Here is a 14,198-nt window from a genome sequence, read left to right as displayed (position 1 = left end):
AGATGCATGAATGAAAAGAAGAGAATTTGTTGGATTATGTCTTTTAAGAGATACATGTATCCATGTGAGTGTAGGAATATTTGGAACCCTGCAAGCTCTACTTAACATCCCAAGTCAAGTAGTTGTTCATTAATTAACAGATATGAACCCATTATTAAGCAACTGAATAATGTAAAACAAAAAACAAAGGGACTTTTAGGCCCTGTGGCTATGGGAATTCTTTTGGCTTTTTTTTTTCAAAGCTGAAGCCAAGCCCAGCCTGGTCCATCATCCAGGACAAACATGCGGTGGTAGCAAGAAGATGGCGAAGGTCACCTGGGAGAGTGAGTGCAGGCCAACAGAAAGCCAAAAGGCTTAGATGGGGGGAGATAGGCAGATGTGGCCATAAGTGTGGGCAGGTTGCCAAGTACCCACTTTTAAGCCAATAATTAAAACGTCTGCAATGCTTACATTATTTATTTCATCTATTTTTTCAAAACTGATGACTATTGAAGTAATACAACTACATTCTCATAATTCAGTTAATTTGCATATTTGACAGATGACCTCGTATGTTAGAAAGATAAATATATAACCACGCTTACATAAAATCATTGCAAAAACTCTGAAATACCTTAAAAATAGGAAAAAGTTTGCCTTCAAATCTAAATTTCACTGCAAAGAACAACTATTTCTACTACTCTTTTTTTATGACTGAAAAATGTAAGATCATATTTCAGTACTTTTAATAGCTATACCACAGATAACTTTGCTTAGTTTATTTTATTCAACAGGACATTAGATAATTCCTAACATTTCTACTGTAAAAAATGAAATAAAATAGTATTTTGGCTCCTGGTAGATTATAGAAAATAAATACTGCAAATAGTCTGCCAATTCACTGTCTCTACTTCCTTAACGAAAAAGCCAGACCAGGCCTTGAACTTTTATCAAGATAGATCCCTGGCACCCACTAATCACCAGATTGGATCTCCATGTAAGATAAAAGAGTGGTTTGGTGTATGGGAAAAAGCACACATCATCTTCTTGTTTGCAGAAATCCACAACCTGCCAGCCTTTCAGCTAGGTCTCACTCACGTAGCTGTTACTGTATATTCTCCAGCAATGGCTGAAAAGTTGATAATCCTTAAAATATGAGGAGAGTTTTGATTTCTGACACAACATTCCTGAGATAAATGTAGGATCAGAGAGATGCTTTGAAATTCTCAGAGATACTTTTCTGTTAAACTGCTACATAGGAAAAAATATTAACAAGGTTTCTTCCCCCCAACCCCAAAAATTAATTCACAAAGCCCTGTGTCCCACATTAGACAATACGTTAAATATAAACCAGATACACTTAAGTTCCTTAGAGCATCCTGAAGCCAGCTTGCTCCAAGTTTCCAATTGTAATCTTAGTATTGTGATGTCCCTGGAGATAAAACCCAGTTCGTTTCCTGAACAACAGGTCATAACCCATCTACCCAGAATCAACCTAAAACTGTAGCACATGCGCAAGCACACACACACACAAATAAATAAATACTGGGGGTAAAAATCTGAGCAGACAATGGGACAAGTTTCTATCACATGTTAAACTCTTACAAGAAAATCAATTTTACAAAGTGCTGGTTTTAGTTTTTGCCCCTTTAATGCACCAACATTATATTTTGTATTCACTAATGCATTCAAATTAATTTTGATCACTTTCTTCAATCTGCATAATAACTGGAAATTTAGAAGCTAAGTAAGCAAATTCACATTCCTGTATAAAGCCAAGAATTTAGTTTATTTTAATGAAACCTAGTTTATTTTAGCTCGAATGAATAAAATTGAACAATTGAGCATTAAAAAACAACTTTAGTCATGCAAAGATTTTCAGTTTTATGGTTATTTTTCCTTTCACAAACACTACATGTATACAATTCATTCACTGTATCTTTGAGACAATATGATAGTAACTAATTTTTATTTTATGTGTTAAATTTATATGTCGCCCATCTCACTAATGGAGGAGTCCCCAACCCCCAGTCCATGGACCAGTACTGGGCTGTGGCAGGCCAGCAACTGGTCCTCACAAACAAGCAAAGCCCCATCTGCAGGATGCAGGCAGCACACAAAACCACACCCCCTCCGGTCCACGGAAAAACCTCTCTCCACATAACTGGTCCCTGGTGCCCAAAAGGTTGGGGACTTCTGCACTTCTATTAATTGACTAATACAAAGTATAGAATGCATGTGACAGAGATTAATTTAATTAATTGTTAATTGTCAGTTAAATTATATTATCAAAGAATTAACAATCCTAGATGCTAACTACAAATATACATTGAATGTGGAATAGAATGATGTGTGCGCTATGGTAGAGCAATACATGGCATTAAAATTCACCTTACTAGTATACCTATTCATTATATAGTAAATTATGACCCAGAGATGCATACACCTTCTCATGAAATTCCTTTTCTTGCAGTTCTTCCCTAGCAATTATATATCTTTCAATCTACACTCTTAGTGTCCTTTTATTCTAATAAAGTTTTGAAAATAAATCACATGCAGTCTGGCATAAAAAAATGATACTATCTTTTATGTCATTATTTGGTCTTCTTAAATCGCAACAATATAAATGTATGCTTATGCTTTTTAATTCTAAATTTGTTCCTGTAATGCAAAAACAGCACAAAGCAATCCTGAAAAAAACCTGAACAAATGCTGACTTTCCTTTCTACCATCTGCAAAAGCTTACTTTTTAAAACTTATTTTTGCTGGTTTAACATTTTAGCATCATGGCTAAATTATTTGCATTTAATACCACAATATGGAATCTCAATCCAAATAGTTTTACTGTTATTCTATGATTGCGTTACTTAAAAGTTGGCAATATTTCTTAAGTATATCTTGGTGATTTGGATTCTAAAATTATTTATTAAATAATCTTCACTATGTAACACATATTGCTAATTAATAATTAACATTTTTATGTGTTTTATCTTTACGTTAGAGGTAGTCCTCAACTTATAACCATTGATTTAGTGACAGTTCAGTTACAACAATTCTGAAAAAGTGACTTATGACCATTTTTTACACCTATGACTCTTGCAGCATCCCCATGGTTAGATGATAAAAATTCAGACACTTGGCAACTGATTCATATTTATGAGGCTGCAGTGTCTTGGGGTCATGTGGTCATGTTTGCAATCTTCTGACAAGCAAAGTCAATGGGGAAGCCAGATTCACTTAACAACCGTGTTACCAATTTAACAACTATAGTGATTCACTTAAGAACTATGGCAAGAAAGATCATAAGATGGGACAAAATTCACTAAACAACTGTCTCACCTAGCAACCGAATTTTTGGGCTCAATTGCAGTCGTTAAGTCGAGGACTGTCTATACCAGGGGTCGGCAACCTCGGCTCTTTTATGACTCGTGGACTTCAACTCCCAGAATTCCTGAGCCAGCTATGCTGGCTCAGGAATTCTGGGAGTTGAAGTCCACGAGTCATAAAAGAGCCGAGGTTGCCGACCCCTGGTCTATACTATACTTTTAGATTTATAAAATATATTTGCAGGGAAAATATTTTTAAAAATTAAAGATCAAACCGGTCAGTCCTAGAGGAGATAAACCCTGACTGCTCTTTAGAAGGCCAGATCCTGAAGCTAATACTTTGGCCACCTAATGAGAAGGAAGGACTCACTGGAGAAGAGCCTAATGCTGGGAAAGATCGAGGGCAATAGAAGAAGGGGACGACAGAGAATGAGGTGGCTGGATGGAGTCACTGAAGCTGTAGGCGTGAGCTTAAATGGACTCCAGAAGATGGTAGAGGACAGGAAGGCCTGGAGGAACATTGTCCATAGGGTCGCGATGGGTCGGACACGACTTCGCAGCTAACAACAACAATATGTTATTTTATATAGGTCAAGGTTTAATCATCCTTACCTGTCAAAGGATTGGAATTGTATTGGTTGTGCAGAGGCACCATCACCAAGGACTCCAAGAAAAACAGGTGGAAGAACAGCAGGGTCCACCGTGGCCCCATCTGCAGGAGCACTGACCAAACTTCTTAGGATGTCTTTTACATTGACGTTTTTTGCAGTTTGCATAGAGGACGCAGTTTTACCATCTACCTCATTATGTACTTCATTTTTATTTTCTTGAGATTTATTAACTTCTGAAGAAAGAGTACATAATATTTCACTGATTGCATCTGGGCCTGTACTTATACTCTGTCTTTCTGGTTCAGTAACCTTCTCAGAATTGTGCCCTGATCCAGAATGTGCTTTCTCCTGAATTCCCGAATCCGTTCTTTGTGCAGACGTCACACTTTCTGACTCCTTGGCAGGTTCCTGACTTAAAATGGTAATAGCTTCAGATTGTTCTTCCTTATCTTGAGAAATAAATAGGATATAGTATAAAACATCAGAATTTTTAAAAGTGATGAGATTATTTTATAAACAACTGCTATCTTAACAAAAATTACAACAAATACCTGTTCTTAAAGATTCCCATTCTTAATTCATCATATAGACAATACTAGAGGTTACTGTAACTAAGAATTCCAAATTGATTCTATGCTAGAGCAATTAAAATTACATTGCATTTATAATACTTATGAGGTCTCTTTACTTATCAGATACTAGGGGTGAAAAGGAACTGGTTATGTAGATAAGCTACAGCTTGTCAAAAAAGAACATAGTGAATCTAGAAAACATTTAAGGCTATAATGTACAGAATATCAGGTCTGCTATAACTGGTGGAAAATTGTTTCAGATTCCATCCAATCTTGCTATTCTTATAAAGCTAATTTCCAGCAGAATCATCCTATTTGGGAAGTATGTTGATGGCTTCTACATCTCTTTCCTGCCATCTAGTAATTATCCGGAACTTTGCAACTTTGAATTTTCCAGTCATACAAATCATACAAGCAAAAACAGCAGGACTCTTTACCTACAAGCAAAAACGTACTAATAAATCAATGCACGAATCTGTCTATTCCAGTCTATTTTTCTACTTGAAATGATCAATTTATCCTTCAGCTAAACACATTGTTGCACTTGATTGTAATTTATATCAAAGTGTGAACATAAGATATCATCCAATTAATTTCTGAAGAACATTGATTCTATTTTGTGTTTATTACTAATATATTTTTATCTATTAAACTTGCATTAAACCAATGAAATATTAAAAATAATGTTCTGGACAGTAAGCAAAACTTGTTTGAAAAATAAACTTTGGATGATCAGTTCCAAGAATCTCTGTGGTCTAATAAACTAACTTCATATTTAGAAGTAATATTCAGAAGTTTTTGATATCAATTTTCAAGTGGCAGATTAAATGTAATCTTTCAATTCATATTTTTAAAGTACACATATGAAAGTCTATGTTGCTAATATCATTTTTCATAATCAAAACAAGTATCATAGATCAATGAATTATTCAGAATGTCAACAAAGATTATATTGAATAGAACCTAATCTAAAAATAAAAATATTCACCATTATGCCCCCATTATATAAATGAATAGAACAATCATATACATACATACACACACACACACACACACATTGTACACTGTATGAATATATTTACTGAATAGTAGTTTGCAAACTGATCTGCATGGCCTTCTAATGTTTTTAAGAGTATTCCCCAACCTCAGCAATGTTAAGAGGAGTGGATCTCAACTCCCAGTTTGAATTCTCCAGTAAGCATGGCAAATGCTAAGAATTCTAGGAATTGAAGAGACACATGTCTTCAAGTTGCAGAAATTTATAATATTATGAATATCCTACTCTGATCAATTTTCCAGGTGCTACAATACTAACCTATTTTGGGTGACTGAGTAGGTTGAAATTGCCTCCGTTCATCTTGAGGTTCCAAGATATCCCTGTATTTTGATACCATGAGTACAGAGATAAAATATACTACAGCCAAAGCCAAGAACTGTGCTTGCTTACTGTCCTCCTAAAAAACCAAAAACATATAGAAATTATTTTGTCATACGCTAAGACCTGAATTATATATTATTACCACAAAATAATTTCCTAAATAATTACAAAAAAAATCTAAAGGAATTTATTTATTAGGGCTGTGTGAATCACATGGAGTGATTCTTTGGGAAGCAAAGTATTCATACAAATCTGTTGCTTGATAAAACAGCTTACCACAACTCTTTCAAAGAGCTCCCCACAATATGTTATGATGAGAATATAAGAAAAGACTCTTTACCAGCACTAGCAGTGGAATTCAGAGGAGCTCTTTTAAAATTTGCAGAAGCACGTTTAGAACTCTGCATTTTTATTCACTTAATCCTGGACTAAATCCTGATCTTTGCTAATCGCATATGTTGATAAAATAGCAGAACATTTTGTTTTATAACTTTGAATATTGTGTTACACAGAGACTTCCTCTCATGTAGAAACGTTCTAATCTAGGCAATTGATATTATTCTAGTTTTATATTTGAATGAAATAAAACATCTACAACTTCAGAATTCTATTGACATTGGGAAATATTCTATTGCCATTGACATCTATTGGTGATGTACTAAAAATCATTTGAACTCATTCCAGTCCTATTTTTTAAATAGAAAGAACTTGTGTTGTCCTGATGGCTCAACTATTCCAGGAGCACAGTGATAACATTCTGGTCTTTAATACATTCCAATTAAAAAAAAATTCACAAAATTGAACCCACCTGCAGAAACAACTGTTAATATAAACTTAAGCTTTTTATCTCAATTCCTGATTTGCTATTTCCGTAGTATTTTACAATTCTTGTACATATACTGTTAGATTTTGGTATTATGGAATGGTGCATAAGTTTAATAACTATACATGATTATTTTAAAAAAAGAAGTAGGAAAAATTGCTCACTATATCTCTGAATACCACTGCACGGAGCCGATTAATATCCATATCCTGTAGAAGCCTCTCAATGTCTCTTATTTTACAGTTTACAGTTACAATATCAACTGGATTCTGTTCAAAAGAAAAAGGGGGCAAATATTATTTCATTTGGAAGATTTATCTATAGATCTTATCTATATCTGATGAAAAATCAGTTACATTGTAGTTTTTCAAATATTTATATAAGGTTTGAAAACTCTTGCGCCTGTGATCTTTAGTTGGGCAAAATGGTGCATCATAGGGCAAAATCTTGTCCACAAATGTACCTCAAATGGGTTAACCTACAGAATGCCACAATCCATTACTCCTGAGAAAATGAAATTTGAAGAAGTTAAAACTACTTCAGTAGCTCGGCTATTGCTATAGTCACACGATCCTCAATTTTAACATTCCACAGCAGCTTCTCAACCACTCGGTCCCTCATTTATTCGCCCAGGGAAGGGGTAGGCAACCTTGGCTCTTTTATGACTCATGGACTTCAACTCCCAGAATTCCTGAGCCAGCTTGGCTGGCTCAGGAATTCTGGGAGTTGCAGTCCATGAGTCATAAAAGAGCCAAGGTTGCCTACCCCCGCCCCAGGGGAAGGAAGAAAGAAGGAAGAAACAGAGAGGGAGGGAGGGAGGATGGGAGGGAGGGAGGAAGGAAGGAAGGAAGGAAGGAAGGAAGGAAGGAAGGAAGGAAGGAAGGAAGGAAGGAAGGAAGGAAGGAAGGAAGGAAGGAAGATATCTGAGGTCACTGCCAACTTACATTTGATACATATTTCTTCCTGAAAAGTGTCAGCATTTATATGTTATTACATACAATTTAAAATAAATGTCTAGGTAATTAAACAACCATACTTGGTTTTTCATACCTACATTAATATAAAAAAGTCACATAAATGTACTCATCAGGATACAGAGGAAAAAATCATCATTTGACACCATTAACTTAAAAAAAACCCACTTGCCTTTGCTCCAGTCTTTCCTGAGGCTATAAGGCTTTGTACTGTTTTCTGATGTTTAACATTTTCTCCACTAGTCTTCATTAACATATGCTGTTGCTGACATTCCAAACAATTTCTGACGGCTATCGCACATACTAAAATGAAAGGATATATTTTAGGGACTGCTGAATTTCAAATACAACCAGCAAATAAACATAACTAACCTAAAGATAAAGACATAATGTTGTCACGAAGCATGTAGAACATTATATGGTTCTGGACCATTTAGTTGCAGAAATACACTACCGTATTTTCCGGCGTATAAGACGACTTTTTAACCCATGAAAATCACCTCAAAAGTTGGGGGGTCGTCTTATACGCCCAGTCGCCTTATACACCGGAAAATCAGTGGGTGGCGTCTGGCGGGAGCCGGCAGGGCAGTCCTGCGCACGCGCGCACTCCCCGGCTGCTCCTTAGCAGCTGCCAGCAGCTGCCTCAAGAGGGAAGAGCGTGGAGCCGGCAGGGAAGTCCTGCGTGCGCGTGCGTTTGCAGGACTTCCCTGCCGGCTCGCTCTTCCCTCTTGAGGCAGCTGCTGCCTCAGGAGGGAAGAGCCAGCTCGCTCTTCCCTCTTGAGGCAGCAGCTGCCTCAAGAGGGAAGAGCGTGGAGCCGGCAGGGAAGTCCTGCGTGCGCGTGTGTTTGCAGGACTTCCCTGCCGGCTCGCTCTTCCCTCTTGAGGCAGCTGCTGCCTCTGGAGGGAAGAGCATCGGACGGGAGCCGGCAGGGAAGTCCTGCTCCCGTCCGATGCTGCGCTTCTGCCGGGCAGTGCTGGCCGAGACGAGCCAGCAGGCAGCCGCCGTGAGCGCGGCGCTGAGGGGCAGCAGCCCCATGCGCAGCAGCAGCCGCCGGCTCAGCAACAGGTCCGAGCGCAGGAGCCGCACCGCCAGGCTGCCCAGGAAAAGCAGCCACACCGAGAGGCTGCATGCCCAGTCCAGCTCCATGAGGGGCAGGGCGGGAAGCCGGCCGGGAAGAGGGACCGGGAGCCCGGGCCGAGCGCACCTCGGCCGACGGTGAGAGGGAAGCGGCACATGAAAAAGAGGCTGCGGGCGGAGCTGCCCCGCCCAGCGCCGAATGGGAGAAGTTCAAGGCCTGGGAGGGAAAGCAGGAGGGGCGCCGGCCGTGGCGGGGTGGCGGCTGCCCTCCGGTGCTGCCTGCCGCCCGGGAAACGCTGCATCTCGGGGGCCAGCAGAAGCGCGGGAGCAGTGGGAGGGCCAGCGGGGCCAGTCGGGCCTTCGCCTCCTCTGCGACGGACAGGGAGGGCAGGGCATGTAAGTATTTTCCGGCGTATAAGACAAAAAACCTTGAAAAACTTCTTAAAAGTAGGGGGTCGTCTTATACGCCGGGTCGTCTTATACGCCGGAAAATACGGTAATTATCCCTAGAACATTGGCTATTCTAGAATGTTTTGTACATAAGACTCAAGAATTTCCAATTCCTTCTAGAAAGGAAGAAATAATTCCTTTTCCACTCTGTAGAACTTTTCTCCAGTCAGCCTTTTTTATATAAATGGCCATTAGATCTCTAGACAGATACAGGAGCATTATAAGTTTGATAGGAATTTTCTTTGTGAATATATTAAAGATAATTTATCAAAGATAAAAAAACATGTCAATGCTAGACAACTATTTGCTTACCAAGTCGAAGACATTGCCTTAAAATTCCACCAGATGACATATTTTTCTCTGACTCAATTTCAGTAAATCCAAGGGAACTTGCAAAGATCAATACATCCACAAGGCTAATTAATCTTTGAAGGAATGCTATGGAAGCTTCCACTGATAATCCTTGAGTTGGCTCAATGCTTTCCAATTCATGCTGGAAAATGGAAAATATTTATTTATTTTTATATGCTTTCCTAAATTACCCTAGTCCAGAGGTAGGCAACCTTGGCTCTTTTATGACTCGTGGACTTCAACCTCCAGAATTCCTGAGCCAGCATGGCTGGCTCCGGAATTCTGGGAGTTGAAGTCCACGAGTCATAAAAGAGCCAAGGTTGCCGACCCCTGCCCTAGTCCAATGTCACTATGGTTGTTTATCAGGTAGATCTCACTTAGCAACTGCCTCAGGGAGCAAGTATTTGAAGTTACAACAATAACGAAACTATAATAACGAAGCTACTAAATGCTCTAATCAGGAACCCTTTACACTAGATGGTGCTAGTACATTCCTTTCAATGCATATTCCCCATTGTGTGCTTCCTTACTTTCTTGTAATCCTTTCCTCTCCAATGAATATAAACACAAACATTAATTCCCTTTTTGCTAGTTATCCCAGCACTAGGGTAAGCATTCCAAAGGATGAGACAGTGGGGAAAAGGGGAAGGTACAATAAAATTGTAAGCAGTCACAATCAAATTATTTTCCATAGTTGCTATGTCATTTAGCAACCAAGTTACTGGTCCCAATTGTGGTTGCTAAATGAGGACTAGCTGTATACATGGAATTGATGTTTGAATTCATTTGTCCAACAATCTAGGAAATAATGACAATATGAATAATAAACATTGGTCCCAATTACTGTTGGAACAGGATGATCTCTATTTTCCCAAAGAATTTTTTTTTAATCAACTGTGTGTTGAAGGAATTGGCCAATTGGCTTGTTGTCTGAGCCTGACCTTTTTGGCTGAAATAGAGTAATTGATCTAAAGTCACCTAGCTAGCTTTCATGCTATATTCTCTTGGTTCTAGCTATGTGTCTTAATCACTAGACTAAATAATTATAAATAATTTATATTGTTTATAAATAATATAAAAGAAAACTGTTTCAGAATTGGTTCTATGAAGAAACAAGTATAACATTAAGTGAACTTGACTGTCTAGGTATCATAACAAACAAACTTTAAATTACTATAGAGAAAAATCTGAAATAGAAATAAAATGGACAAATATTTCAGCAAAATTGTAAAAAATACATGCCAGAATGTGATTGTAGTTTCCAAACATTAGTAGTCTAGTGAACAATGATGGACACAACAGCACAGAGAATCTTGTTCCCTTTAGCCCTTTCCTGGATACAAAAGTTCCATGTCTGTTACTTCCAAAACCCTCTGTAATTCCTAGTGTGACTGCCTATTCCCCAGAAAGGAAATTTATGACAGCACATCACGCATTATTGTTTTGAGCTGACAGTCATGGTGCCCTGTTATATATAGGCTAAGGAACTGCATCAAAGTCATGGTGTCCCTATGGGACTTTTGAGAATAAGGGAAAGGGATAACATATGATACCGAAGGTGTATGAATAAATGCATATGTTATTCTTTAACTGGCAATCTGGTTCAAAAAATTGTGAATCATGCATTAAACTAATTATGAAATGTTCCAAATTATTTTATTCTATGATAGACTTCATTAGTAAAGCAAAAATTGCATTTATGATAAACTTTTAACAGCAAAAAGATTAGAAGTGCCGAAAACACAAAACAGGCTACCACTCCAATCTGGTATCCCCTTCAAAAATTGTTTCCTGGGCTTGGAAGAAGCTATATGCACAGATGATAAATTGATATGTCATAAACATATACAAATGGCAGTGCTTCATTCACATGGTTGCAACTGTCATCTTACCCTTTTGCCCTCCTTACATATGCCTCTGGATGATACTATAGAACATGAGCACATATGGGCAAGAAGGGGAAAGAAACAGACTGATTCCAAGTACCTCATCTTTAATAAACTTAGATTGGATCTGAGAGAATGTTTTCATTTATCCTTTTTCACTCAGTGAAAAGAAAGGCAAAATGAAGTCAATGTCACATAATTCAGTTTTTTAGTGTTGGCTCACAGAACAAATTCCCCCCCTGCAGCAGAGCCATAAGCAAGCATACTTGAGCATAATTTTAGTTTAGTATAATCCAATGCACAAAGACACAAAGCATCACTTATGTATTGGAAATTGGATTTCTTACCGTAGTAGATGTAGCAGCTGAAAGTAAAGGTAATATGCCACCACAAGCCATAATCATATTGTCCATCACTTGAGAGACAAGATGAATCGTGTTATGTACAAAGATGACATTATCACTGCTGTTCACGAAGTCCATCACAGTCTTGGTAGAATGACTGCTCCAAAATAAAATATACAGGATATATGTATTTTCTCTTGCAATGTTACAAAGTACTTATTTATTGAAATATTATTTACTTACATCAACCAGAAATTTCTCCTGCAGCCAAGAATCACACATCAGCATTCTAAGTTACCAATGCATCTTTTCTTCTTAACTTGAAAATCCCTCTCCTTATCTTTCTAATTTTCTCTAGAACATAGAACTCTAGAAACTATGTTTAAGTATGTGGTGAATATTTATTATTAGGAACCCCAATTATTTAATATCTGCAAAAGACACTGAATAAATTATCAGAATAAGTTTCCCTTGGGGGTCACTTAGAGAGTGAACTGGGTGGTGTTTAAATTTGATAAAATAAATTAATAAAGTGGATCTGAAATCATTCCTCCTAAGAGGAAACCAGTAACTTATAATGATATTGCACACTTCACTCTTTAAGCCAAAAGTTATAAAAATAGAAAGCATAAAGAAATTTAATTCCTGTTACAACAAATAAATGCAATAAATTCCTTCTATTTCACCAAAGTATTCACTGCATGTGATTTAATACATTTTCATTTCAGTCAATCAATAGACTAAAACAATAGACTAAAACTTTGGGTATCCCAAAGGTACTTTTCCAAAAGGCAATTGTACTTTGTTTTTCCCTGAAGATATTTCATTTCTTATCCAAGAAGCTCCTTCAGTTATGAGTGTTCACCTGAGTGTTCACACTCAGAACTGAAAAAGCTTCTTCGATGAGAAGCAAAACATCTTCAAGAAAAACAAAATCCAGTTGCCTTTTGGAAAAGCACCTTTGGGACAACCATGACCTGGATGACTGAGAATCTCCAAAGACATGATAAGGATGGTAAGTTCAGACTGGACAGTTAGACAATAGTCCTTTTTATTCATCTATATATCTTACAAAATCATTTTCTAATGAGGGTGAAGGTTTGTTCTCCAAGTTTGTGAGTTGGTTTCTGAATGTTTCATTGCCAGGCTAGGTAACATCTTCAGCGGCATTTGAAGATGTTACCTAGTCTGGTAACAAAATGTTTGGAAACCAACCCACAAACTCAGAGAACAAACCTTCACCGTCATCCTAAACCCAAACTACATATATTCGTCATTTTCCAATATTTGATTCTTTTTTTAAAATAACACCCAAATGCTCAAGGGAATGTCTTGCGCAAGGCAACTTCTTTTCAGTAATTCTGTATGTTGCTGAATCTCATTTTAAAAAAAGAACCATAGTGTTTCAGTAAAACAGAACAAGTTTGAAAGGGAAAAAAAAGCAGCTTACAAATTTGGGTTTTGAAGAAGCATTATTCTCCTGTTCAAATAAAATAAAATCACAAGGGAAAAACGTATAGAAAGAGTATCTTTTTAATGCAATGCAATTCTTGATTCTGAACAATCTTTGTATTATATGAAAACATTATTCAATCAAGCATTTCAGAAGATGCTAATGCAACTTGGTTACAAAAGGCTCCAATTCAACTTTGAGAACTGAGTTATATATTACAATTCATCCATTTTAAAATATAATTGGATTTTTTTTCTAATTAGGATACAATTTTTTAGATTTTGCTTATACTATGTAAACTGTCTAAGATTTCATAGACATTACCTTCTCCACATTTGTACATCTGTTTCTATTGAAAAGAGGAGATCTGTAAGCAAGCGTTGATGCATTTGAGACCATTGGAATTCAGGAATACGGAACATGGTAGATCTAGAATCCTTCCTCTGTCCATTTGCAGGAGTTACTGCATTTTGATCTGATGAATCATACTGCCTAGATGTCTTCGTAAACAATATATATTGAGAGATATAAATCAAGCTGAAGATCACACTGAAAATTTCATCTGAGCCTTATATATCTAATTCCAGGAAAAGCAGATATCTAACAGGAAAAGCTGTTCATACTCTAGAACAGATATGTCAAACTCACAACATGTGACGTCACACAACGTATTGGGAGAGTTTTGCCATTGCCGGCAATGGGGTGGGCATGGCTTCCGGATGACGCGTCCAGCTCGCAAGCCGGCAGTTTGACACCCCTGCTCTAGAAGGTATGATATAGTCAATACTAATGTTATAAAGTCATAATTATTTGAGGACTGTGCTTAAATAGGTAAAAATCATATCAATTCTATATACTACTTAGCAACTATGCCACCATCTCTGCCAACCAAGACAAGAATAAGCAGCAGCTAGACCTTACCACATAGGGTGCATATATTGCTGCTGCCTGTGATTTTCCTCCTTTGAGGAAC

At 37.5% G+C, this 14,198-nt stretch overlaps 1 protein-coding gene across 4 annotated transcripts in view; it reads right to left on the bottom strand.

Annotated features, from left to right (window-relative positions):
• Positions 1 to 14,198, bottom strand: part of LRBA (LPS responsive beige-like anchor protein) — a 370,944-nt gene that overhangs the window by 277,126 nt on the left and 79,620 nt on the right. For all 4 annotated transcript variants that reach the window (XM_081332066.1, XM_081332069.1, XM_081332068.1 and 1 more), the window contains 7 exons: positions 13,550 to 13,725; positions 11,776 to 11,929; positions 9,504 to 9,684; positions 7,836 to 7,966; positions 6,854 to 6,958; positions 5,804 to 5,942; positions 3,918 to 4,365 (listed from right to left, as the gene is read on the bottom strand). In XM_081332066.1, the coding sequence (XP_081188192.1) occupies positions 3,918 to 4,365; positions 5,804 to 5,942; positions 6,854 to 6,958; positions 7,836 to 7,966; positions 9,504 to 9,684; positions 11,776 to 11,929; positions 13,550 to 13,725 (1,334 nt within the window). The remainder of the gene's footprint in view (positions 1 to 3,917; positions 4,366 to 5,803; positions 5,943 to 6,853; positions 6,959 to 7,835; positions 7,967 to 9,503; positions 9,685 to 11,775; positions 11,930 to 13,549; positions 13,726 to 14,198) is intronic.

This window comes from Vipera berus, assembly GCF_964194415.1.
Source record: "Vipera berus genome assembly, chromosome: 7".
Lineage (NCBI taxonomy): Eukaryota > Metazoa > Chordata > Lepidosauria > Squamata > Viperidae > Vipera > Vipera berus.
This window is presented reverse-complemented; position numbering and strand designations above follow the sequence as displayed.